Source organism: Chiloscyllium plagiosum, unplaced genomic scaffold, assembly GCF_037043375.1.
Source record: "Chiloscyllium plagiosum isolate Xiang-an unplaced genomic scaffold, Cpla_swu_hap1 HiC_scaffold_36, whole genome shotgun sequence".
NCBI classification, from domain to species: domain Eukaryota; kingdom Metazoa; phylum Chordata; class Chondrichthyes; order Orectolobiformes; family Hemiscylliidae; genus Chiloscyllium; species Chiloscyllium plagiosum.
In genome coordinates, this window is record NW_028270174.1 from 10457016 (window position 1) to 10483148 (window position 26133).

General features: G+C 40.7%; 1 protein-coding gene across 10 annotated transcripts in view; it reads right to left on the bottom strand.

Annotated features, from left to right (window-relative positions):
- Positions 1–26133, bottom strand: part of ccser1 (coiled-coil serine-rich protein 1) — a 1301473-nt gene that overhangs the window by 503734 nt on the left and 771606 nt on the right. For all 10 annotated transcript variants that reach the window (XM_087979948.1, XM_087979953.1, XM_087979945.1 and 7 more), the window contains one exon: positions 16985–17065. In XM_087979948.1, the coding sequence (XP_087836074.1) occupies positions 16985–17065 (81 nt within the window). The remainder of the gene's footprint in view (positions 1–16984; positions 17066–26133) is intronic.

Consider the following 26133-nt stretch of genomic DNA (forward strand, 5'->3'; position numbering starts at 1 on the left):
CACAAATGCCATACCAGGATTGATCTCTTTTTGACCTCTGCAGCGTACTTGGGCTCGGTGGTGTCATGTACAATTTATCAGAAATGTCACTATTTCTGATCACTGGTCAAAAGTAGGATACTATGTTAGGTTCAAGGCACTGGTGACTGTAACCGATCATCCTTAAGTATCGCAAATTTACTGAATTCTTTTCTACTGAATTCAAGGCTTCTTTAGACATTAATTCAGGCTCGGCCAATAATCCATCCATCCTCTGAGAAACTAAAGCCTATGCTAGAACGTTAGTTATTTTCTATTCTACCAGTAAGAAATTGCAGAAGGGTGAGTAGTAACACTTAAAGGCAGCTGAAAAGGCATACTTTGATAGGCCCTCATTGGCTAAACTGCAAAGGATCATAGTGCTTTGGACCACAGTGAACTCCATGTTCACACAGACAGCTCAGAGGGAGCTTACATTTGTAAAGCAAAGGTTGTTTGAGCATCGGGATAAGCTGGGCGTATCTTGCCAGGAAATGGAGTGCTCCCCAAACCATTATCTCGATCAGGGAAAATACTGGAAATTTAACCCATGATTCAAAAAGGATGAATGCAGCATTTCAGAAATTTTACTCCGAACTATACCAGTCTGAAAGTTATGAGGATGAGCAGGCTAGGATGGAGTCTTTTTTTTAAGAATTTAGACCTCCTGGGAGTGACCACTGAGCAAAAGTCTCTCCTTAATGTCCCACTGTCAGTGCAAGAGGTGCAGGAGACTGTGAGGCAGCTTCAGAATGGAAAGGCGCCTGGTCTTGATGGACCTCCCAGTGAGTTTTACAAGGAATTTATAAATATACTGTCAGGACCGATGCTTAGTATGTTTCATGATTCACATAGTCGTAGCCTCCTCCTGCCATCTTTGAGAGTGTCAAACATCTCTCTTATCCTTAAAAAGGTGAGGGCCCCGGAAGACTGTGTTTCCTAAAGGCCCATCTCACATCTAAATGTTGATTTCAAAATCTTATCTAAGACTCTTGCACTCAGACTAGAAACTGTGCTGCCCTCCATCATTGAGGAGGATCAGACAGGTTTCATAAAAGGTCACTGATTGTCGATTAATGTCAGGAGGTTATTTAATATGATTCAAGTATGTCAACAATGATCTGTACAGGTAATAGTGATCTCTCTAGATACAGAGAAGGCATTTGACCAGGTCAAGTGGCCACATCTTTTTTACACTTTAAAGCGGTTTGGCCTAGGCGAGGTCTTTATCAAATGGGAAATGGTTTTGTACAGTGACCCGCTTGCTGCAGTTCTCACCATTGGTATGCAGTGAAGCAATTTCAATATTCTTAGCGGTAGTCAACAGGGCTGTCCCTTGTCACCGTTGCTTTTCACATTGGTGGACACAATATGTAGGGTCCAAGTATATCTGCTCCAGATGTAGGGACAAAGTTGCATAAGATTGCATTGTATACAGATGATGTTCTTGTCTTTTTATCAAACCCAATAGTTTTGGTGCCTCATCTGATACAGTGCACTAATTCGCTTGGTGGCTTATCGGGTTATAAGATCAACTTTGCGAAATCAGAGGCCATGCCCATGGGTGGTCACCCGAAAATGTCTGATCCTGAGGACGAATCTCGATTTCCCTTTAAATGGTCACAGGAGGGCTTTCTCTACTTAGGTATATTCATTACTCCCGTCTTTGATTAGCTATTTAAAACCAATTTTGCCCATTTATTCGACAGAATCAAACAAGACCTTCGAAGATGGGAGGCACTTCCAGCCTCTTGGCTAGGTCAGAAAGCCATCATTAAAATGAACATTCTCCCCCATCTGCTGTATCCTATGTGAATGCTTCTTCTGCTTTTTACTAAGCAAACATTCAGAAGACTGAATGGCTGGCTCAGTTCCTTTATCTAGTATCGCAAGTGACCTCTTCTTAAACTAACTAAACTGCAGCTACCCCACAGATTGAGAGGAGTGGACCTCCCAGATATCAAAAACTAATTAAGTTTGTTGCTGTCTTACGTGAGTGACTGGGCCCAGGGTGACCCTCACTGACTCTGGTTGGACACTGAAGAATCTAGGCAAAATGCCCCCTTACTAGCTTGCTGCTCCGGGACAAAATGATGACAGTTAAGGAATATTGACATAGCCCAATAATTCTTAATATTGCTAAAGCATGGAAGGCAATGCATCAGAGTGAGGGCAATATTGCCAAAGCGCCATTTTATACACCAATGGTTGGTATGCCAGGTTTTCAGCTTGGGATGATGGACTCGGGATTTAAACTAAGGGCAGCTAGGGATGTGTGTTACTTGGGTGACTTATTCGAGGGGGATATACTGATGTCTTTTGACCAATTGGTTTGAAATATAAGTTGCCCAGTAGAGACCTCATCCATTTTTTTTCAAATTAGAAATGTCATACAAAAAGAGACCACACTTCTAACTGACTCTTATAGATATGTCACAGAGAAGAGAGTACCAACTGCTGAGAACACTTTCCGTCAGTAATGTCTATCACCTATTGGGAGAAGGCCCCTCGGTTGAGTCCGAACGGTTCTGTAATGTATGGGAGAGGGAGCTGAACGTTGAGATTTCTTCTGAAGTATGGGAGGATATCTGGGAAAATGTAAGGAGGTTGATTTGTAACAGGACCCATGCCTTGCAATTGAAGATTCTCCACAGGGTCCACTTGGCTCCAGACCACTTTTAAAATTTAAAGTGGGAGTATCTCCAATGTGTCCTAAATGCAAAATGAGTATGGGTACGCTCACTCATTGTCTCTGGTCCTGCCACAGGCTGCGAGCTGACTGGAGCACTGTGGTAGGCGAAAGAGAGAGAGTCTTGGGGACAGAGGTGGAGGTGGATCCTGTATCTTTTCTTCTTGGCCTTGATAATCCACTTCCATTAGAGTCGTGCACAAAAAAAAAGTTTTTCATTATCCTCACTGTTTGTGTAAGGAAGAACATTCTGTTAGGGTGGAGGTCTGAAAAGTCCCCCGAGACTGTTGGGTTGGCGTAAGCTAGTCATGGAACACATACCTTTGGACTTTCTTACAAGAATGGTGCACCATAAAACTGAGACCTTTTATAAGATATGGCAGCCCTTTTTGGACTACTTGGGTACAGATTTGTCTGCCATACTAATAAGGGCCTTTATATAGCCATGACGATTCTGTTAAATGAAACTAATATCCAGAGAGCAGGAACTACGAACACATAGAGTCACATGAATATGTATAAATTTATACTCTCAATGGTTGAGGGCTTTTACTTTGTTGCGTTGAGCTATATTGTTATTTTTACTGTCATGATTCATTAGTTAGTTGTTAGTTATTTATTATTATTTATTTACATAATTAGTGGGTTTCTTTGTATTGTTTAGAATTGTTTTGTTTTGTACTTAATGTAATATCCAAAAAAATTCCTTTTTTAAAAATTAAAATATATTTTTAAAAATTTACCAAATTTAAACCTATTTTACGAACTAATTTCTTATGACAACAATCTTAAGAAGTTAGATTGTGTGAGGCACTGTGAGAATAACTTGCCTTTGTAAATGGGTCAAAATCAGTAAACTGCATGAAATGTCTGTATTGTACATGTGTCAGTTTAGCTCAGTTGACTGATTGGCTGGTTTGCGACACAGAGTGATGCCAACAGTGTGGGCTCAAGCCCTCCACCGATTCTCCTTCTCAACTTCTCCCTCTGCTTAAACCATCATCAGTTGTCTCTCCAATGAGAGAGCAGCTCTCTGGTGTGATAGGACTGTAGTAACTTCATCTTTTATCATTCTATTCATGAATAACATGGTGGACAACCAGAAAGATTGGAGAAATCAAAGAATGAATATCTCTTGACATCAGAATAACTTAGCATTTCTGCCTATTGGTGTTAGATTATGGTGCAGTGGTAATGTCATTAGAACAGAGATCTTGATACCAAGGCTATGTCCTTTGAATCACCTACTCAAATCCCAACATTACTACTGGTGGAATTTAAGTTTAATGAAGAAGTCAGGAATGTAAAGTTATCCTCAGTAATGTTAATTGACAATGGCAGCAATCAACAATTACTGTAAGAAAAAGTTTATGGCTTACAAATGTCTTTCAGGGAAAAGAACCTTATGTCCTTATCCAGTCTGACCTATGTGCATCCAGGCCCACAGAAATGTGGTTGAATCTTAACTGCCCATTGAAATGACCTAGCAAACTATTAAGTTCAAGTGCAACTGAGGAAGGGCAAGAAATGACAGCCTTGCCAGCAAAATCCACAGCTTATGAAAGAATCAAGAGGAAAATAATATCTTATTAGCAAGATATTATGACCCAGGAAGAAGGCATTTAGCAAACCTAGGTGATGCCAGTCTTGAATAAACTCAAGCCAACAAAACATTGTATCGCAAGTGAAGAACAACTGAAGTAGATACATTGGAAACAAAAAAAAATCAACCTGCACATTGTCCTCCAAGTCACAAAAGTTACTGACTTGGAACTATATTGCCATTCCTATTTTGTCATTGGATCAATATCCTAGAATTGCCTTCCTACAGCACTGTGGATGCACCCAATTGAGATGGACTCCAGCAGATCAAACTTGTAAGCTCACCAGCACCTTCTCAATGACAATTAGGAATGAACAAAAAATGTTGACCTAACCAGGAATACTCATATGCCATGAAAAGAATGTAAAAAACACTAGTAAAATGAGAAAATAGTTCTGTAATTTTTTAATGTCTTTTGTTTTCAGAATCAGTTTGCTTACAGGTACAGGACCAAATTCATTGAAATGCTTACTTTCTGTGAAAAGAACATTTTAAAATTTATTAAGTTGTTCTTTAGCTAACAGTTGATATATATAATGAATATTTTTAAAGCAAATATTTTTAAGAGTAAATTAGTTCTAAAATGATGTTCAGTTATGTTGGCTGCTCGCAGATTTCACATTGATGACGTACAAAGAAACTGAAGAGAAATATAAACTTATCAAAGCGCATATCATTTTGAGCACAATTTGTGTCAGGATTAACAATTGCATCTGAAGTTGAAACCCTCCCCAGTTGTATAAATTGAGTGATAACCGTGGATTTAATAGAAATGGAAAGTCACAATTTACATTTCAGCACACAAATCAACACTTAAGAGGGAAATTACAACTCAGCGCATCATGGAATAAATCTCAACATTTCAAAAAGACAAATTAAGCACCTCATTTCTTTCGAACAGAAGTACACTTCTTTCTTATTTTAAGAAGTGTTTTTGCACAAGGTAATTTTCCTGACTGCTTGGAAATTTTGTATAATTTAGCAACGTGGAACAATTGCAATCTAATTTGATCTATTGTCAGTTCCCCCCATGATTTCCTTCAAATGAGTTTCTGGTCTCAGTTAGACCTTTTGGGAATAATGCTGGGGGCTAAATTAAAATGCTCTTATTGAAGGAAGGGGCATTTAAATGGTTGTGCCATTTTGTATTAATCTTCCAAAGTTCCTTTTTATACAACAACAATGAAGACTAATATTGTTGCAGTGGTGAGTTAAAACGTCTTGCTAATTTAAAAGGGATGGATTTCATCTCAAGGACAAAAATAAATCTACACACTATTTAGTCCAACCTTAATTGGAAACTATGAGATTGTTGACTTTGGGGAAATGGTATAAAATTGTTGACAGTAATTGAAGAAGACACTTTGGTTTTTCCTCTTTTAAGCAGCCTAAGTTATTTTGTTTATTCATTTTGACATGTCATGACACATCTGTGTCTATCAGTTCCTCAGATTGAACTTGAATCCAGACCTTCTGGCTCAGATGCAGGGACACTACCACTGTAGAAGTTCTGATCCATTCAACTCTTGATTTCAGATAGCAAGACAGCACAGGTGTAACAGTGGCTATGAAAATGCAGAAGTGAATGTGGTAAGGACACAGATGGCCATTTTTTCAAAATTGCCAATATATAAAAAGGAGGATGGAAACATTAGGTATTCCAAAGGTGATCGTACAGGAAGCAAAGAAAAAAAAATTATCACTCGAGATTTATTAGTCACATTTGGACAGGTAGGATTGGAGTCGAAAGTGTGGTGCTGGAAAAGCACAGCAGGTCAGGCAGCATCCAAGGAGCAGGAAAATCGACGTTTCGGGCATAAGTCCTTCATCAGGAATGCCCGAAACGTCAATTCTCCTGCTCCTCAGATGCTGCCTGACCTGCTGGTGCTTTTCCAGCACCACACTCTCGACTTTGATCTCCAGCATCTGCAGTCGTCACTTTTGCTAGGTAGGATTGGAGCAAAGTGAGGCTGATACCTCCAAGATGGAAAGCGAAGCAACAAGGAGAAGAAGGAAGGGTGTCAAATGTCTCAAATAAGTTAAAAAGAACAAGAAATGATGAGACATTACTCTGCCTTTATATGGTCAAACTAAGTGCCACCAAAACAATTAAAGGCAACTCCAATCAGCACAAACATCTCCCCAACCCACCATTCCCCCCCCCCCCCTCACCCATTCCCATTGATTCCACTTTTGCTAGTGCTTCTTGCTCCTACAAACAATCTGTGATGTCAAAAGAAATCACTGTCACTTCTTCTTGCGAGTTCAATTTTGTTAATGTATTGATCAAGGTTGTGATGAGGTCAGGAGCTCAGAGTGAGCTTGGTGGAACCAAAACTGTGTGGTAAAGTGCAGATTATTGTCAAGTAAGTGCTCTTTGATAGCATTATTGACAACATCTTGCATTGCTTTGTTTATGACTGAGAGTAATTGTCTAGGTTGCCTTGCATTTTGTGGACAGGACATATCTGGGTAAATTTCCATATTACTGAATGATTGTCAATATTATGACTGTACTGGAGAGGTTGGCTAGGGACACGACTAATTCTGGGGTACATCTTTAATACTATTGTGAGAATATTGTCAGAGCCCCTCACCTTCAAAGTATCCAGTCTCTTATCCCTTTTCTTGATATCATTTTGAGTGAAGTAAAATGATCAAGGCTGGCATCTGTGATATTGCAGCTCGCAAGAGGAAGTTGAGATGGAGCATCTACTCAGCACTTCTGCTTAAATATTTTTGCAAATGCTTCAGCTTTGTCTTTTATACTGAATTTGGGCTCCTTCATCACTGAAGATGGGGTTAGTTGTGAAGTCTCCTGATCCACTAAGTTAATTGTACACCACCATTCATGACTGGATGTGGCAGGACTGAAGAGATTATATCTCATCTGTTAGTTTGGGATCGCTTAACTGGACTATTGCATTGACGCAGCCAAATTGAAGGAACAGCATAAAGCTCCAAGTCAAGATGGTGAGTGACCTGGACAGAAACACACAGCTGGTGATAGTCTTATGTGTCTTCTGTCCTTGTACTTCTAGTTAGTAGAATTTATGCCTTTGGAAGATATACTAAAGGAAGCTCAAGAATATCCACAGGATTGGACATGAACAGTAAACCCAAGTATGTACAGGGAGAAGATAAGTGGAGAGTAAAGGTGTAATTTGAAACCTTTTATAATGGTTTTGAACGGGCAATCTCAGGATAAATAGGCTAGCATACATCCAGTTCTTATTTACTTTACACCTTATGTGATGAACAGTGGTGCAGCTGATCCCACATTGTCTACTTTAGATAATCGCCACGAGTTTAAATTACTCCCAGTATTTCTGGATTATGGATCAGCACAAACAGGGAAAGAGCAAATATTTCTCTTCAACCCTAGAGTTGGAGTTTTGAAAATAACATCCAAAACTTTGCTACGGACACACCTTTAACAGTCCAAGGAGACATCCATAATAATTAGTGCTGAGACAAGTTATGTCTTAAGTAGCTTATATAATCTACAGTTCGGATTTTATACAGTTTTACAATGAATTTTGATTATTTGTAAACTTTTCAAATTGCAACTAGGAATAAACATTGCACTTAAAGCTCCTCTTTTGGAAAGCCGTTCCTAAGTTTTACAGCATCTCTCAATACTGACAGGCCAGTGACATTAAATGAAAGAGACAAATGTATTAACCATCCCTTACTCCCTTGAGGCATAATAAAGACAAGTTCTGTCCCCTCATTTTAACCTTTTGGAAGTGTCTGAATGTGACTCTATTATCTGCCTAGGATTCTATGCACATCTGAACTTTCTCTCCCTGCCATTAATTGCTGAGAAACATGATGAACAATTCTTCCAATAAAGTCCAGTAAAATTTTCAATTTGGTTAGTCTGTTCTAGTTAGTGTGATCAAGGATTCAGCTTTTACTGAGACCCTGCCAAGTATTATATACCATTTACGAGGTGAAATGGCAGGCATGAAGCATAATCTGTGAGGTTATAATGTAGATTTTCCTCAAATATACTTGCTGATACAAACCAAGTATTTGTCTATTTTTCATAATCATTAAAAGTAAGTGCTTTTGCTGGTCACATTAACTGCATTGTCACTCAATCCAATCTAATTTCTGCAAAGCTGTGTAGTCAACTTTCCAGAGCACGATGAAGCAAAAACCATTTAGTTAAATTCTAAACTAGGAGACCCAATTACAAACTCCAAATTCAAATATAGCTTTCTCCTGAGATGCAGAGGATGTAGGAAAAAAAACATTGTTGGACCTGCAGCAAATGACTTCTGTCCCAGAAGTGTGATGACCTAGTTATCACTAACACTGGAGCTAGGATACTGCACATAAACCAGATCTTTACACTATACGTTACACGGTAAGTTTTATGGCATAAACAAGTTAGAGCAATTGGTTAGGAAAAAATAGTGAGAAAGAATTGAAACAAACTCATTTTGTAAACAAATATAAAAGATGAGGTTCCCCCGACTCTCAATTTATCCCCCTGTGGATTGTTTTAGGTCTGTGTGGATTTCAATTAATCTAACATTGCCTGATGTGGCTTAAAGACTGCTGTAGGGTGATGTCTTCAAAACAAAGTTTTTAAAGATAATGGTTTGTATTTTTCTCAAGTAAATAAAAGCAGTGCTTTTTACTCTTTGCAATGTCTGCTCTTTTTACCCCAAGTGATATGAATAGAGAGCTATTGCCGTCAGATACAGAATCTTGTCACAGGGACTGTATCATTGGTTACACTGAGGTGGTGGCATTGCTAGAGACTGGGCAATGACAATGGGCATTCCCACATCATTGAAGAGAGAAATACAACAACTAAACATCTTCAAAATAGCAAGAGTAAAGTTTGTTTGTTTCGTTCTCTGCCCAACAGCAGCACGACCTCACTAGGGGTAGTGAAAAGAGGAAATTCCCACATCCACTCCAAGGCAGAATGGGGATTAAAACCCATGCTGCTGGCAGGAATGTGTGTATGACAGCAATCCAGCCAACCAGTCCCCTGTGGAGTCTCAGCTGCTGTAACAATATGCAGTCTAACATGCATGTTGGAGTCTGGAACTGTAGAAGTGAAGTTAGCGGCTAATAGTCAAATAAAAAACAACAAAATAACAGGAAATGAAAGGGGAGAAATAAGCAAAAATGCAATTGGAAGTGAAAGAGAAAACAAACATGAGGAAATAGTAACTGGTAGAACTTGGGCATATTGTCTGTTACCTAAAAAAGAAAAGATCAAGGAGTGAAATGATAAATAGAGCTCTCATTTGTGACTTTTTGCTGGTTTATGAGGACACTTTGATGCAGAAAGTTTTGATTCAACAAAAGGAAAAGGGCTTTGTTGCAATGAATTGCACCTTCAGTGATTATCAAGTCCACCTCTACACTGAGAATAGTGAAAATCCAGAACTGTGCCTCCAAACCATGTTGAGGCACGCACGCATGCACTTCTCTGTGGGGGGAGTCACATGAAAATTCAAAACCAAGCTTGATTGATTGTTGCTAGGTATTAAGGTATGTACAACCAAACTGAATAAATGGTGTTGAGATCAGGCATGATCAAACCACAAGCGGGATAGGTTTGAGAAGCTCAATGATTGACATCAGTTCCTGTGCGTTGTTACTGGGAATGGTTTTGAAATAGTTAACACAGTGCTGTGCTGAAGCTCCGCATGACCTGACAATATATAACACAGCCACGGGACAGAGCACACAGCAGGTCAAGCAGATAGCACTTCGACCCTGACATGGTCTCCTAATGAAATATACGTGTTTTCTCTACATCTTGTTAACAATTGCTAACATGCCTAACAGTTGGTGCAACCCGTACACAGTGACTAGGATGAAATCAACCATATTACATTACCTAAGGCAAGATCCTCTTCTGCTGAAGCTTATTGATGCTCCATCCTCCACCACAGACTACTAAACAGCCACTTCAACTAGATTCTGAGGAGCAATTGGTGCCAAAACTCGATCCCAAGCACAAGCTATCAGCAGTCAATACTCAATCATCACTTTTTTTATTGTGATACTTTTCAAAAGTAACTTACTGAAACTAATGTTTATACTACTGCTTTGTTCAAGCAGTAGCAGAAATGTCTGTGGATGGTCTGGCATCAGGTAGGAGGTAGGGAGGTTATGCACAAAGTGAGATTCGGCTGGCAATAGGTTGCTGATTGGTTTGTGGAATTGTGATCAGTTGTGGATTTCTGATAAAACTGAGTGGCTCCTGAGTAACTGAACAACTTGTGGGTGTAAATGATACTGCCAGATGCATTTGGACTGCTCAAACAACAGATCGTGTGTTTTTATTTCCAGTAAAATATTTATAGTTTTAAAAAAGCATGTTTGTTTTCTCCCATCAATTGTTGCAAGATGGTGCTTTTAACCAAAAAGTCTCAGATTTTATCTTTGTGAACAAATCGCTCTGTACCTCGTGTGGAGAAGTGAAAGAACTAAGGGATTTGGGAAACTGAAGGGATGTCTCCAGTTAAACCTTAAAGATCAGGTCCATTGAACTGCTTCCCCAGTTTTCTTTTTACTCCTCCATTCATAACACCATTTTTTTTGTCTGTGTGAGTGTAAGGGTTTTTAGAAGGGAGTTAGCGTTTTTACAATTTGAGTTAGATGTTGAAAATTACAGTTTACCAGTAGTTAGAATAAAATTGATAAATTCTTTCACTTCTGTGATGGCTCCATTGATTTGCAGTCCACTACCCCAATGAAATAAAATGTAGATACAGTTCGAAGACGGGTCACTAGACTTGAGGCATTAACTCTACTTTCTCTCCATAGACGCTGCCACATCTGCTGAGTTTGTCCAGAAATTTCTGTTTTTGTTTTGGTTTAACCACTGCCTGTTCTGACTCAAGCCAACAGCTCCCTTCTCACCTTGTAGCCAAGTCAGTGCCCTAAAAACCAAAACCCATTCCTTCTACAACAATCTTTGAGCCACACAATTAACTATTTGACTTTATCTACCCCGACTTTATCTAACATGGACATGTACTTCAAACCCACTGACTCCCACAGCTACGTGGACTGCACCTCTTCCCACTCCCACTCCCATCCAACTCATGGAAGATTTCTGGGAACATGTCTGGTACACACGCAACAAACAAACCCACCGTCCTGTGGCCGACCACTTCAACTCCTCCCTCCCACTACGCCAAGGTCATGCAAGTCCTGGGCCTCTTCCACAGCCAAATCCAAACCACCCAATGCCTGGAGGTAGAATACCTCATCTTTTGTCTTTGGACCCTCCAACCACATGGCATCAACATCAACTTCACCAGTTCCTCATCCCCCCCCTCCCCACCTCATCGCAGATATAACCCTCCAAATCTGCACTGCCCTCTTGAACTGTCCTACTTTTCCAACTTCTTTCCCACCTACCTGCTCCACCTTCCCCTCCGACCTATCAGCATCACCCCCACCTGCATCAACCTATCACCTACCCAGCTACCTCCCCCCCACCTTCCTGTTTATCTTTCAGCCCCCTTCCTCCCGCATATTTTTACTGAAGGGATTATGCCTGAAACGTCGATTCTCCTGCTCCCCAAATGCTGCCTGACCTGCTGTGATTTTTCAGCGCCACACTTTTTGACTTTATCTAACCTATGCCAGTTTGTCCGTGGCTCTGAACTTAAGAACTAGGACTAGCTAAGTCAGTCTCTTGAGACTGCTCTGCCATCTAATACAATCATGGCTGATCTCACCTTGGCCTCAACTCCATCTTCCTACCCACTCTCCATAACCTTTCAGCCCATTACTAAACAAAAATCTGTCTACCTAATCTCTAAATTTACTCAATGGCCAGCATCAACCACACTCTGGGGTAGGGAATTCCACACATTTACAACCCTTTGAGCTAAGTAATTTCTCCACATCTGTTTCAAATCTGTTAACCCTTATCCAAAAGAAAACTCTAACCTCTTCTTCTAGGTTGCCCCATAGGAGGAAACAGCCTTTCTATGTCTACTTTGTCAATCCCCTTTAGCATCTTGCATATATCAATTGGATTTTCTCTCCTCAGGTAGTAATCCTGCATATCCACGAAGGCTTTGCTTTTTAGTTTAGCTTCTAACTGTTCACATTCTTTCACTAGGACCTCCTTTCTAGTTCCAGCAATGTCTTTGGCCACACATAGTATTCGAGGCTTCACAAATAGGGGCATAAAGAAAGAGCAAGAAGGTTACAAGGCACTAGTTCAATCTCAGCTGGTGTATCATTTACAGTTCTGGGATCCACATTATAAGAAGAATGTCAATGAATCGGAGAATGTGTAGGAACAGTTTTTAGGACCAGTTCCAGCGATGAGAGGCTTTTGTTCAGAGGGAAAATTAGAGAGGTTGGGACTATTTTACTTGGAGAGGAGACAGCTAAAAGGAGAGTTGATAGAAGTTTTGAAGAGTCTGGTCAGAGTTCAATTGTTCCCACAATTAAATGGATTGAGAACCAGAGGGCACAGTTTTCAAATACCTTGCAAATTAAGAAAATGCTAGTTTAGAAAGAAAGTTTTAAACAGCAAGTATAAGGGTCTTGAATGCACTGTCTGGAAATGTGGTGCAGACAGGTTCAACTGAGAATTCAAGAGGGCATTGGATGATTATTTAAATAGAAATGACACGGGATTACAGGGGAAAACTCAAGAGATTGGCACCAAGTTAAAATGCTCAGAGAACATATGTAGACATGATGGGCTGAATGGCCCCTTTCTGCATCTAATAATTCGGTGGCCTACAGTACTTCATAGTCTGCACTGCACCTTGCAGCAATCTGAGGTCAGGAAAGACATTCCAGAAGAACATGTTGTTTCTTTATATATTGATGCAAGATTTGTTCTGGAACAGGCATCACCAGTTTTCATTTCATATCAATCCTCCAACTGGTACACATCAGGCAGTGAGCTGGTTATTGGACAGATTACCAGTTCATAAAGTCAAATTCATTCCAATATAAATTCTGCTGGCCATGGGAAAAAATATTATATCGCATAAGACAGATGTGTCTGAGGTGGTGGAGACAAATTTCCTGATGATCGTTCTTTCATTAGAACTACAGAAATGAAATAAAGTACAACTTACTCTTAAGTCTGATTTACAATTCACAGATGGCTACATTTTTAGGATAGCACTCAAGAAATGTGTGCATAAAACTGACATATTAATAGTGTCACTGAATGATTTTATAGCACAGATATTCAAGTTTTCATGCCACACTTATCTTGCTATTACAATAAATGTGTCAGTAAATTTTAAATCTATATCTGCGTTATCCACCCAGCCTCAGTTTCTAATGTATACAGGAAAGGTTTCCAACGGTGACGATCCTGCACTTGAACATGGTCTGTATCATATGGTTAGTTGGTGTCTTAGCCCGTCCATTTATCTAACAATTCCAAAAAGTCAAACTCAACAACAGTTCCTCCAAATTGCTGGATAGTTTTATTTCAGGAGCCCCAGCTTAGAGTTGGTTAATCAATGGGTGTAGCACACACACTCTACAGGCAGAAGCTAGAGATCCTGCCCTTTCAAATCTTCAGGACCTCTTGAGGTGTGTCAAATAAATTGGAGTTCTCTTCAAGTGTCATCACAAACAGAACCTAGGTGAAAATGACAGTCAATTTGCATTTGTCAGGGCTCCATAAGGGTTAAATGTGCACAAAACCTGTTTCCATGATGTCAGCTGAACTCTTCTTTCAGTAGCACCCAGGAGCTTGGATGGACCTTACCTTAGTATCTGATGTGACAGTGGCACCTGCAACAGTGTAGAACTCCGTCAGTATTGCTAATGTCAGCCTGAATTATCTGTTTACGTCTCCAAAGAGATGGGAATCCACCATATTCTGACTTGGAAGGAAGAGCACTGTCACTAAGCCAAGTCTTTTCAGTTCCAGTCTTTTCTAAGCTAGCATAATTGCTACTCAATAAATCTGATCCAACAGCTTTATCTGCAGGGACTAAAGCCAGGTCAGTAAATGACTGTAGCAATTACTGGAGGCTGTACCGAGTGATTCCACTCGGCCAGAATAGAGATTCCCTGTCAATCACATCTGAAAACTACACTGTTGTAAGTGACTGGAATTGACTTATTTACTTAATTTCAACTATCTACTTTCCTCCAACCACATCAGACCTCAATGCCACAGTCCTGATTCGAAACACAAAATTCTTTCCTTTACGATTTTCAGAAGACATGTATAAATTCTAAGATTCAAACAACAGGAAACCAAATTGCAGTTTAAGAAAAGGCTGAATGAAGCCTACACAGCATGATTTATCAGAAAAATGCAAAGGCACTGCAGCCAGCTTAAATAACATTGTGAGCCACCTAATGAACAGTGATATGACACAATATTATCACACCATAATGTGATTAGTCAAAGGGATGTGGAAAACCATCACAAAACAAAAGATATTGCTCCACGGAATGAACTGCATGGCTCCTGTGCTATTTCATTCTATAGACAGTTGCAACTGATCCTAATTCTCAGCAAGGTCTTAGTTTAACAAGAGATTAAAGATGCTTGTTTTCCAGGACAATATTGCAACAGGCCACATTATTGCTGGAGCATCTGAAATGGAGTGGGAAGAGAGACTCAGCAAGGATTCAACCAACCCAATCTAGTCCCACCTGCCAGCACACGGCAGATATCCCTCCAAACCCTTTCTAATCATATACCCATCCAAATGCCTCTTAAACGTTGCAATTGTACCAGCCTCCACCACATCCTCAGGCAGCTCATTCCATACACATACCACCCTCTGCGTGAAAAAGTTGCCCCTTAGGTCTCTTTTATATCTTTCCCCTCTCACCCTAAACCTATGCCCTCTAGTTCTGGACTCCCAGACCCCAGGGAAAAGACTTTGTCTATTTATCCTATCCATGCCCCTCATAATTTTGTAAACCTTTATAAGGTCACCCCTCAGCTCCCGACGCTCCAGGGAAAACAGCCCCAGCCTGTTCAGCCTCTCCTGTAGCTCAGATCCTCCAACCCTGGCAACATCCTTGTAAATATTTTCTGAACCCTTTCAAGTTTCACAACATCCTTCCGATAGGAAGGAGTCCAGAATTGCACGCAATATTCCAACAGTGGCCTAACCAATGTCCTGTACAGCCGCAACATGACCTCCCAACTCCTGTACTCAATACTCTGACCAATAAAGGAAAGCATACTAAACGCCTTCTTCACTATCCTATCTATCTGCAACTCCACTTTAAAGGACCTATGAACCTGCACTCCAAGGTCTCTTTGTTCAGCAACACTTCCTCGGACCTTACCATTAAGTGTATAAGTCCTGATAAGATTTGCTTTCCCAAAATGCAGCACCTCGCATTTATCTGAATTAAACTTCATCTGCCACTCCTCAGCCCATTGGCCCATCTGCTCCAGATCCTGTTGTAATCTGAGGTAATCCTCTTCACTGTCCACTACCCCTCCAATTTTGGTGTCATCTGCAAACTTACTAACTGTACCTCTTATGCTCACATCCAAATCATTTATGTAAATGACAAAAAGTAGATGGCCCAGCACCGATCCTTGTGGCACTCCATTGGTTGCAGGCCTCCACTATGAAAAACAACCCTCCACCACCACCCTCTGTCTTCTACCTTTGAGCCAGTTCTGTATCCAAATGGCTAGTTTTCCCTGTATTCCATGAGATCTAACCTTGCTAATCAGTCTCTCAAGGGGAACCTTGTCGAACACCTTACTGAAGTCCATATAGATCACATCTACTGCTCTGCCCTCATCAATCTTCTTTGTTACTTCTTCAAAAAACTCAATCATGCTTGTGAGACATGATTTCCCACGCACAAAGTCATGTTGACTATCCCCAATCAGTCTTTGCCTTTCCAAATACATGTACATCCTGTCCCTCAGGATTCCCTCCAACAACTTCCCCACCATCGAGGTCAGGCTCACCGGTCTACAGTTCCCTGGCTTGTCTTTACTGCCCTTCTTAAGCCGTGGCACCACGTTTGCCAAACTCCAGTCTTCCGGCACCTCCCTGTGACTATCGATGATACAAATATCTCTGCAAGATGCCCAGCAATCGCTTCTCTAGCTTCCCACAGAGTTCTTGGGTACACCTGATCAGGTCCTGCGAATTTATCCATTTTTAACCATTTCAAGACATCCAGCACTTCCTCCTCTGTAATCTGGACATTTTGCAAGATGTCACCATCTATTTCCCTACAATCTATATCTTCCATATCCTTTTCCACAGTAAATGCTGATGCAAAATATTCATTTAGTATCTCCCCCATTTTCTGTGGCTCCACACAAAGGCCGCCTTACTGATCTTTGAGGGGCCCTATTCTCTCCCTATTTATCCTTTTGCCCTTAATATATTTGTAAAACCCCTTTAGGTTCTCCTTAATTCTATTTGCCAAAGCTATCTCATCATCATTCATATAAAATGATGAAAATGACCCAGAACTGATCCTTGTGGCACTCCACTGGTCATAGGCCTCCAGTCTGAAAAGCAACGCTCCATGACCACCTTCTATCTTCTACCTTTGAGCCAGTTCTCTATCCAAATGTTTTGAATAGTTTTGGCAGGTTGACAGGTAACCATGTTACTAGCATCAATGTAGCTCTCTACTCATTATTCCGACAGAAGGTGCAAATGTTTGAAATAAACACTGCATCTACCACTTACAAGTTCGTCCCGAAGTTGGGAGATCAGTTCGTCTTTCTCCTTCAATTGAAGCCGAAGAAGCGAACTTTCATCTTTCAGATCCTAGGAAAGAAAAGACAGAGATTATTTGGAATCGATGCAACTATAAAGCTAAAATTTAATGAGCACAGATGGATCAAAGGTAAGTTAGTGGGAACGGTGATAGATGGGCATTGATTGACTAGATTTTACTATGAGCTATAGCAAACTGATATGGTCCCTTTCTGCAATGTAAATCTGAAAAAGAGGTTCCTGTTTATAAACGTTCACCCATTATAGGCTTTATTTGAGCTCAACAATGACTACTTTAAGTTATATATCTCCTCTAAGTACAATAAACAACTCCAGTCTTCTTCACAGGAAAGTTAGAGTTCAAAGGCAGATACTGGGCCAAACAGGGTGAAAATAGGTTAGTCATCAAACAGATAAGTTTTAAAGGACACCTTAAAGGCCAGTGAAATGTTAGAACGGTGATGATAGGCCTGGGTACCTTTGGCAGAATGGTTCCAACAATCCTCCATCCTTCTTATTTTAGTTTAGGGGCTTTATAGTAGTTTGTTGTGAAGGATAAACTATATATGAATCAGTCCCAGCAGAAGAAACACTTACTTTCAGCAACAAGATAAGGTTTCTTACAGGCAAAAGTGAGGACTGCAGATGCTGGAAATCAGAGTCTAGATTAGAGTAGTGGTGGAAAAGAACAGCAGGTCAGGCAGCATCCGATTCCTGATGAAGGGCTTTTGCCCGAAACGTCGATTTTCCTGCTCCTCGGATGCTGTCTGACCCGCTGTGCTTTTCCAGCACCACTCTAATCTAGACTAAGATTTCTTACAGCTTAGCATAACTGTATACAGAGTACATTAATACAGAGGTGTATTAACTGTTAAAACAAGAAATACATAAGACACACGTCTTCGTGAGGAGACTGGACAAGACTCCAATTGCTGTCTGCCCAAACTACCAACCAATGCTCCATCCAGTGGCTCTGATATATTAATGAAAGGGCTGAGCTGTACCTTGGCGTAGATTGACCTTCTTGTAGCTATTACTTTACACAACTGTAGAGGGTCACGTTTTGTGTGTCAGTGGGGTGGGGAGTGTAGACTGCTCGCTCCGCCCCAATTGAAAGTCAGTCTGATTGGCTGCACTAGTTGCCACTGTTCTGGTAGTGCCAAGGACTCAATATTGGACATTGAAAGGGCTATAGGCAGACCTTGGAGGAGGGTGATGAGAGTATCACAGAGATGTTGGGTGGTGAGGATTTAACTAGCATCGGGAGTTCGGGAAAACAGGAGTCAAGGAGGATGGAGTTAAGAGAGCTGGGAGTTAGGAAACAAAGTCCAAAGATGTGCAAGTTAGTTGGACTGGCCATGCTAAATTGCCCGTGGTATTCAGAGATGTGTCAGTTAGCCATGGGAAATGCAAGGTTACATGGATAGGGTAGGCGGATGGGTCTGGATGGGATGATGTTCAGAGGGTTGGTGTGAACTTGTTGTGCCAAATTGCCTGTTTCCACACTGTAGGGATTCTATAATAAAGGGGTCACAATCTCAGAAGCAAAACTTGTGAATGACACACATTGCTCTGACTTACCTTAAACACTTCAAAATGGAGCTCCAACACAACCAGTACATTGACTTCAAAGTACTACTGTCATTGTTTCTCCTGTTTTCCTGTTGTGATCACTAGGGAAGGCCTCCAAACCCCTAATGAGATAAGGGCATCCCCTAAAGTTAGTGCCCCTCTTCCTTCCCCTGTCTTTTAAAACATGCCAAGTGTTACAGCACAGATTGTGTGTTATCAGGTCAATTGGGATTTAAATGAACTCTTAACTTTAATTGTTTATTGACGTACAGTGGGCAGGCTCCTCATTTTGGTGTCCACTCTCCATAGCCTAAGGGTCAGCTTAGGATAGTAAGGTCTTGGACTGGACATTGAGTCCTATATTAGGTATCATCTCACTTTCGAACAACCACCAAAACCAAAAACCTAGCAGAAGCATACAAAATCTAACCCCGCAAGTTAGAGAGGTTTAGATAGGTAATTCCACAACTTAGGGTCAAGATCAAACAAAAGGTTAACAGTGTGGTCCTGAAGTAACAGGGAGACAGAGATTGGGTGATGGTGCTGGGGAAGGTTAACAGGAGAGAGGAGCAGGCAGAGAAGCCTCAGAACATCAGCAGAAAATGTCCAGGAGATTGTGAGCCTCACTTCAATAGCTTTCACTCAATGTCGTGCTGGAGATAAACCAGAAGGCAGAAGTGGAACCACCAGTGGATGCTCAAGGAAGAGTTCCTCATGCTCAAGTGAACTGTTGGGGAGGGCATTCGGGGGACATCCTGGTTAGGGCAGTAGGAACAGAGCTGTTGGAATCCAGTGCATCAGCTTTAACTGCATCTACTGGATAGACAGTGCTGCAAATCCCAACACATGTAGAGGAGTTGGTACCATACTGATAATGCAGATGAGGAATGCGGTCACATTAATGATCTAGAGCATGGGTTCAATCCCACCATGTCAGATGGTGGACTTTAAACTAATTTAATGGAAAGAAATGAAATTCAAAATTATTCTCAACAAAGGTAACTCTGAAATTAATCACACATCTGGTTCACTACCATCTTTTGGGGAAGGGAATCTGCTATAGGGGGATTATAGGGGGGTCTAGTCTAAACAGTCCAAAGGTATGCAGGTTAGGTGACTTGGCCATGCTAAATTGCCCATAGTGTTCAGGGATATGTAGGTTGGTAAATGTAGAGTAATACAGAAGGGGAATGAGTCTGGGTGGGTTACTCTTCGGAGAGCCGACGTGGACTTGTTGGGCCAAATGGCCTGTTTCCACACTGTTGGGATTCTACGATTTCTATGAATTACTCTGGGATGGGAAAGAAATGTTGGCTTTCCCACTGACACGCATACATGCCGTGAGAGAATAAAGTTCCTAGAAAGAAAATAAACATAAATAGAAAAATAAGCTTACCTTCCTTTGAACCCCAATTTCTCCCCCTCTGCAGGTTTTGCTGTACCACCCTCTAATTTAAATAGCAGTGGTCATGAGAGTGAACAAACCTCTCCCCGCTGTCAGTAGGAAATTGAGTAGAAAATATAAAAGTAGATCTCAGATACTTGTAAGAATAATAGGGTTGTAATGGTAGGGAATTTTAACATAGATGGGGGAGCCATACTGTTAAGGGCTTGGATGGAGAGGAATTTGTCAAGAGTGTACAAGAAAATTTTCTTCTTTAATATGTGAACCTACTTACTAGAGAAACAGCAAAACTTCTTTTGGGAAATAAGGCAAGGCAAAAGACTGAGGTATCAGTGGAGGAGCACTTTCGGGTAAGTGATCATATTTTTCTCAGTTTTAAAATAGTTATGGAAAAGGATAGACCTTATCTAAAAGTTAAGGTCCTAAATTGGAGTAAGGCTAATTTGCTGGTATTAGATAGGAACTTTCAAAAGCTGATTACCGGAGGCTGTTTACAGGCAAAGGGACAGTTGGAAAGTGTGAGGCCTTCAAAAACGAGATAACGAGAGCTCAGAGACAATATGTTCCTATTAGTGCAAAGGGTCAGGCTGCTAGGTGTAGGGAATAATGGATGACTAGAAAAATTGAGGCTCTGTTCAAGAAAAAAGGAGGCATATATGAAGTAGAGCTACCTGGGATCTAGTAAATCACTAGAGAAGGATAAGGGCAGTAGGAGTACACTCAAAAAGTGGTGGGAGTGGATACAATTGCAACATTTAGAAGGCATCTGGATGGGTACATGAATAGAAAGGGTTTAGAGGGACATGGGCCAAATGATGACAAATGGGACTAGAGAAACTGAAGATATCTGGTCGGCATGGATACATTGGACCAAATGGTCTGTTCCCAGTTGTACCTTTCAATGATTATGACTCATTTTGTAATGTAGGACTTGGTGGGTCTCTCTGAGTAGGACCTCATTTTATTGTGTCCAATATGGTATTTAATCATACAACAGGGCAAGCCCTACAACAGGATAAAAATCACCCTTTACGTCTCAGTAAGTATGTCAGTGCCTGGCTCAGGAAATTGTTTGGGAGGAATGAGAACATAATTTGCTCTGAATTTAATCTAAGCTGTACTAAAAAATAGGTGATCACATTCACTGAGGGTTCCTACGGTTGGGTAAAGTACATCATTATCTGCAACATTTTATCATTACTGAAACTCAAATCATTATTCCATTAGCACTTGCATGTCCTGAAAAATAATCTACCTAAGTATTTCCAGTACGTGAGTGCATTGGCGATGATCTTAGATATTAAGCTGTATTTTCCTGATGGTATTTGGAAATATGTATCATTTCTACATGAACTCATTTAAAACACATTGCCGAGTTGATGAAAGTGCAACACAGACTGGATGGCAAAACAAATGAGGAAATTGTCAAATAGAAAAGGGCTCTGTGCTTCTTGTTTATATGTCAACAATGTAAACAGTCACACAAGCAATACATTTTTGCCGATGAGCATGAAAGATCCCAAGTGAACAAAGTAAACTAACGAAGTTCTTATTATCGGCAATTTCCTTTGAGAATGTGACCATCTTGTACAATGCTACACGGAAGGCCCATCACAGAAAACAAGCCATCTGACCCATCTGGTGTGTGCTCGAGTTAAAGCTCCATGATTTTTCCTTTTTTTTAAACTTTCTTTTAACACAAAACCAAGCTGACAAATTAGGAGCAAGATTAGGCCATTCAACATGCTTCACCTTTTGGGAAGATCATGGCTGATCTGCTTGTGGCTTCAATTCCACTTTCCTACCTACCCTCTTTGAGTCCCTCATTAGTCAAGAATTTGCTCTATCAATATACAGTCTTGACAAAAGGACTCATAAAACAAGGAGCTGAATAACCAAGGCTAAATTTCCTTTCCAAATAAGCATTATTTAACTTTAACTTTCCATGTTTTTAGTTTTAAGTCCTTCTGATGTTCTGTAGACATATAATACAATCATTAAGCAGTTGACATGAGACAGGCTTGATGTTGGATGCTATTATTAAGGTAGATTAGCTGAAGCATGACCTCTACCCATTTGTATTCTAACCCTCTCCATGTAAAGATCAGCATTCCATTGGCAATTTGTTTTTGTGTACTAGACTAACACCTGGAACTGTTAGTTCTCATGAACATAAGAACTAAGAGTCGGCAATTCAGCCCTTCCAGCCTGCTTCAATATTCTCATCTTGGCCTCAATTCCACTTTACCATTTGTTCTCCATAACTCTTCAACCCATTACTAATTTAAAATCTACCTCCTCCTTAAATTTATTTCATGATACAGCATCCAATACATTTTGGGGTAGTGAACTTCACATATCCATGACTCTGAGAGAAAACCTCTTTGCTTCTCTGTTCAAAATCTGCTATCATTTATCCTAAAATGATGACCCCCTTCTTCTAGATTGCTCCACATGAGGGGGAAACATCCTTTATAACTGTACTATATCAATCCCTTTTAGCATGATTAAAAACCTCAATTAGATCTCCTCTCATTCTTCTAAATTCCAGAAAGCACGGCCTAAACTGCTTGGTTTCTCTTCATAAGATAAACCCCTCATCTATGAAATCAATCTAGTGAAACTCGAGAGGCAGTCACAGGTTTGGTTTATATCCACTGGAGTTTAAGAGAGTGAGCAACTTGATCGAAACAAAGAAGATCCTGAGGGGTCTTAACAGGGTGGATGTGGAGTGGCTGTTTCATCTCGTGGGAGCAAACAAAATTAGAGGGTCACCCATTTAACACAGATAATGGAAGAATATTTTTTCTCACAGAGGTAGGAATAGGTCCAGTCAAGGATAGTAGTGGGAAGTTGCGTGTGGAGGCTGAAGAGATTGGGGAGACACTGAATGAATACTTTTCGTCAGTATTCACTCAGGAACAGGACATTGTTGCCGATGTGAATACTGAGTCACAATTAAGTAGAATGAATGGCTTTGAGCTATGTAGGGAAGAGGTGTTGGAAATTCTGGAAAGGGTGAAAATAGATAAGTCCCCTGGGCCTGATGGCATATATCCTAGGATTCTCTGGGAAGCAAGGGAGGAGATTGCAGAGCCATTGGCCTTGATTTTTATGTCCTCGTTGTCTACAGGAGTAGTGCCAGAAGATTGGAGGCTAGCAAATGTGGTTCCCTTGTTCAAGAAGGGGAGTAGGAATAACCCTAGTAACTATAGGCCGGTGAGTCTCACTTCTGTTGTGGGCAAAGTCTTAGAGAGAATTGTAAGGGATAGGATTTATGAACATCTGGATAGGAATAATGTGATCAAGGATAGTCAGCATGGTTTTGTGAAGGGCAGGTCGTGCCTCACAAATCTTATTGAATTCTTTGAGAAGGTGACTAAGGAGGTGGACGAGGGGAAAGCGATAGATGTGGTGTATATGGATTTTAGTAAGGCGTTTGATAAGGTTCCCCATGGTAGGCTACTTCAAAAAATACGGAGGTATGGCATTGTGGGTGAGTTGGAGGATTGGATTAGGAATTGGCTGGCTGGAAGAAGACAGAGGGTAGTAGTTGATGGTAAAGGTTCATCTTGGAGTGCCGTTACTAGCGGTGTTCCGCAAGGATCTGTTTTGGGACCATTACTGTTTGTCATTTTTATAAATGACGTGGAGGAGGGGCTAGAAGATTGGGTGAGCAAGTTTGCGGATGATACGAAAGTCGGAGGAGTTGTTGACAGTGAGGAAGGATGTGACAGGTTACAACGGGATATAGATAAGCTGCAGAACTGGGCAGAAAGGTGGCAAATGGAGTTCAATGTAGCTAAGTGTGAGGTGATTCACTTTGGTAAGAGTAATAAAAAGATGGGGTACTGGGCTAATGGTCGGATACTTGGTAGTGTGGATGAGCAGAGGGATCTTGGAGTCCATGTACACAGATCTTTGAAAGTTGCCACCCAGGTAAATAGTGCGGTGAAGAACGCATATGGCGTACTGGCTTTTATTGGTAGAGGAATTGAGTTCCGGAGTCCTGAGATTATGTTGCAGTTGTATAAGACTCTGGTGCGGCCACACCTGGAGTACTGTGTGCAGTTTTGGTCGCCATACTATAGGAAGGATGTGGAGGCACTGGAACGGGTGCAGAGGAGGTTTACCAGGATGTTACCTGGTATGGTAGGAAGATCGTATGAGGAAAGGCTGAGGCACTTGGGGTTGTTTTCATGGAGAAAAGAAGGTTTAGGGGTGACTTGATAGAGGTGTACAAGATGATTCGGGGTTTAGATAGGGTTGACCGTGAGAACCTTTTCCACGTATGAAGTCAGCTATTACGAGGGGGCATAGCTTTAAATTAAGGGGTGGTAGGTATAGGACAGATGTTAGGGGTAGGTTCTTTACTCAGCGAGTCGTGAGTTCATGGAATGCCCTGCCAGTAGCAGTGGTGGACTCTCCCTCTTAATGGGCATTTAAGCGGGCATTGGATAGGGATATGGAGGATAGTGGGCTAGTGTAAGTTAGGTGGGCTTGGATCGGCACAACATCGAGGGCCAAAGGGCCTGTACTGCACTGTATTCTTCTATGTTCTATGTTCTATATAGAGTTGAAAGTCTTTGGAAATCTCTTTCTCAAAAGTTGGTAGAAGCATAAGTTTTGAATAGTTTTATGGCAGAGGTAGAAAAGCTCTTGATTGACAAGGCAATGAAAGATTAACAGGGGTAGGCGGGAATGTGAAATAATCAGATCAGCCATAATCTTATAGAATGGTAGAGCAGAATCGACTGATATATTCCTGCTTTTAATTCTTATGTTTGACATTTTATTTGGGGAGGCTTGGTTCTCTCCAGTGTCCTCGCCAATGTTTATCCTGCAACCAACATCAAGTATATTATGACATTGCTGTTTTTAATACGCTATGTGTAATTTAACTGCTGCAATGGCTATATATCAAGTGTACTTCATTGGCTTTGAAGTATTTTAGTAAGTTTTGCAATCACAAAAGGTGATATGAAAATACAAGTTCTTTAACATTTTTATTCCACTTCAAAGGTGCTTTTCAGAATGTCTCCACTGCACTCTGATTATCAAATGGAAACTGCCTCTCTCCTTCATTTTCTAAAATACTCAGGATCTTGGATTTTTTGTCAAGGTGAAGCAACAGAGAAGATTTGACTCTTGCCCTCAGTACCATGCAGCAACTAGATACTATGTCTGCCAGCTCAACTACGAGTTTCTGGGAAAAATAAAACTGACTACCCACCAATCACATGTATTTAGATCACACATTTTGCATAGTAAAACAGACCAAGGTGTTTCAGATGAGCACAGTCAAACCATCTTTGACACTGAGCCCAAGGAGGAGCTAGAAGGACCCATCACTGTAAGTTTAGTCAAATAGGAAGAGAGAAGTGGAGAGATGAAGAGATTTAGAAGGGTCTTTCAGAGCTAGGGCTTGCCAGTTGAAAGCATCACTAGCAAAGGTACAGCTGTAAAGATCAAGACTGCTCAACAGGCAGTATTAGAGGAATACAAGATTAGAGAGGGCTATAAAGCTGAAGGAGATCACAGAGATTGAAAGAGGGCGAGACAGTGGAAGATTTATAATCAAGGCTGAGAATTTTAAAGTCAAGTTATGGCAGGTCAATGTATCTCACAAGCAAAGTGTGGTATGATAAGTTTCGGAGTGAGGCAGGAGATGGGCAACTGAGTCACAGAATCAAACATTATAGTGCTCAAATTTTTATGGTCAGTACAAGTTAGAAGACAGACAATGACTGAAAAAGTGTACAATGGCAACAAATATGGCACCGTCTTAGGAATTAAGGTATCTAGGTACAAAACTTAAGTAGTCTGTCTCCCACTGGACAATATCATACTTAATGTGATTTTATTTGAAACACCTTTTCCTCACATCCCAATAACAAACACACAAATGACTTTCACATGCGGACAGAGATTAAATAGTGACACGCTTTTTTATAGTTTCTATTTTGATATTTGTATTGCAACAAGTTGATAAAAGGTGTGTGAGGTCATGAAAGTGATCACAATGAATTAGGTTTATTAGGACCATGTAAATGAAAGCAGAGACTGCCTAAGTATTCATGATTTTGCTCTTTGTACATGAAAGCATCTGTGATTTCCAAGGCCATTGTCACTGACATTTAAG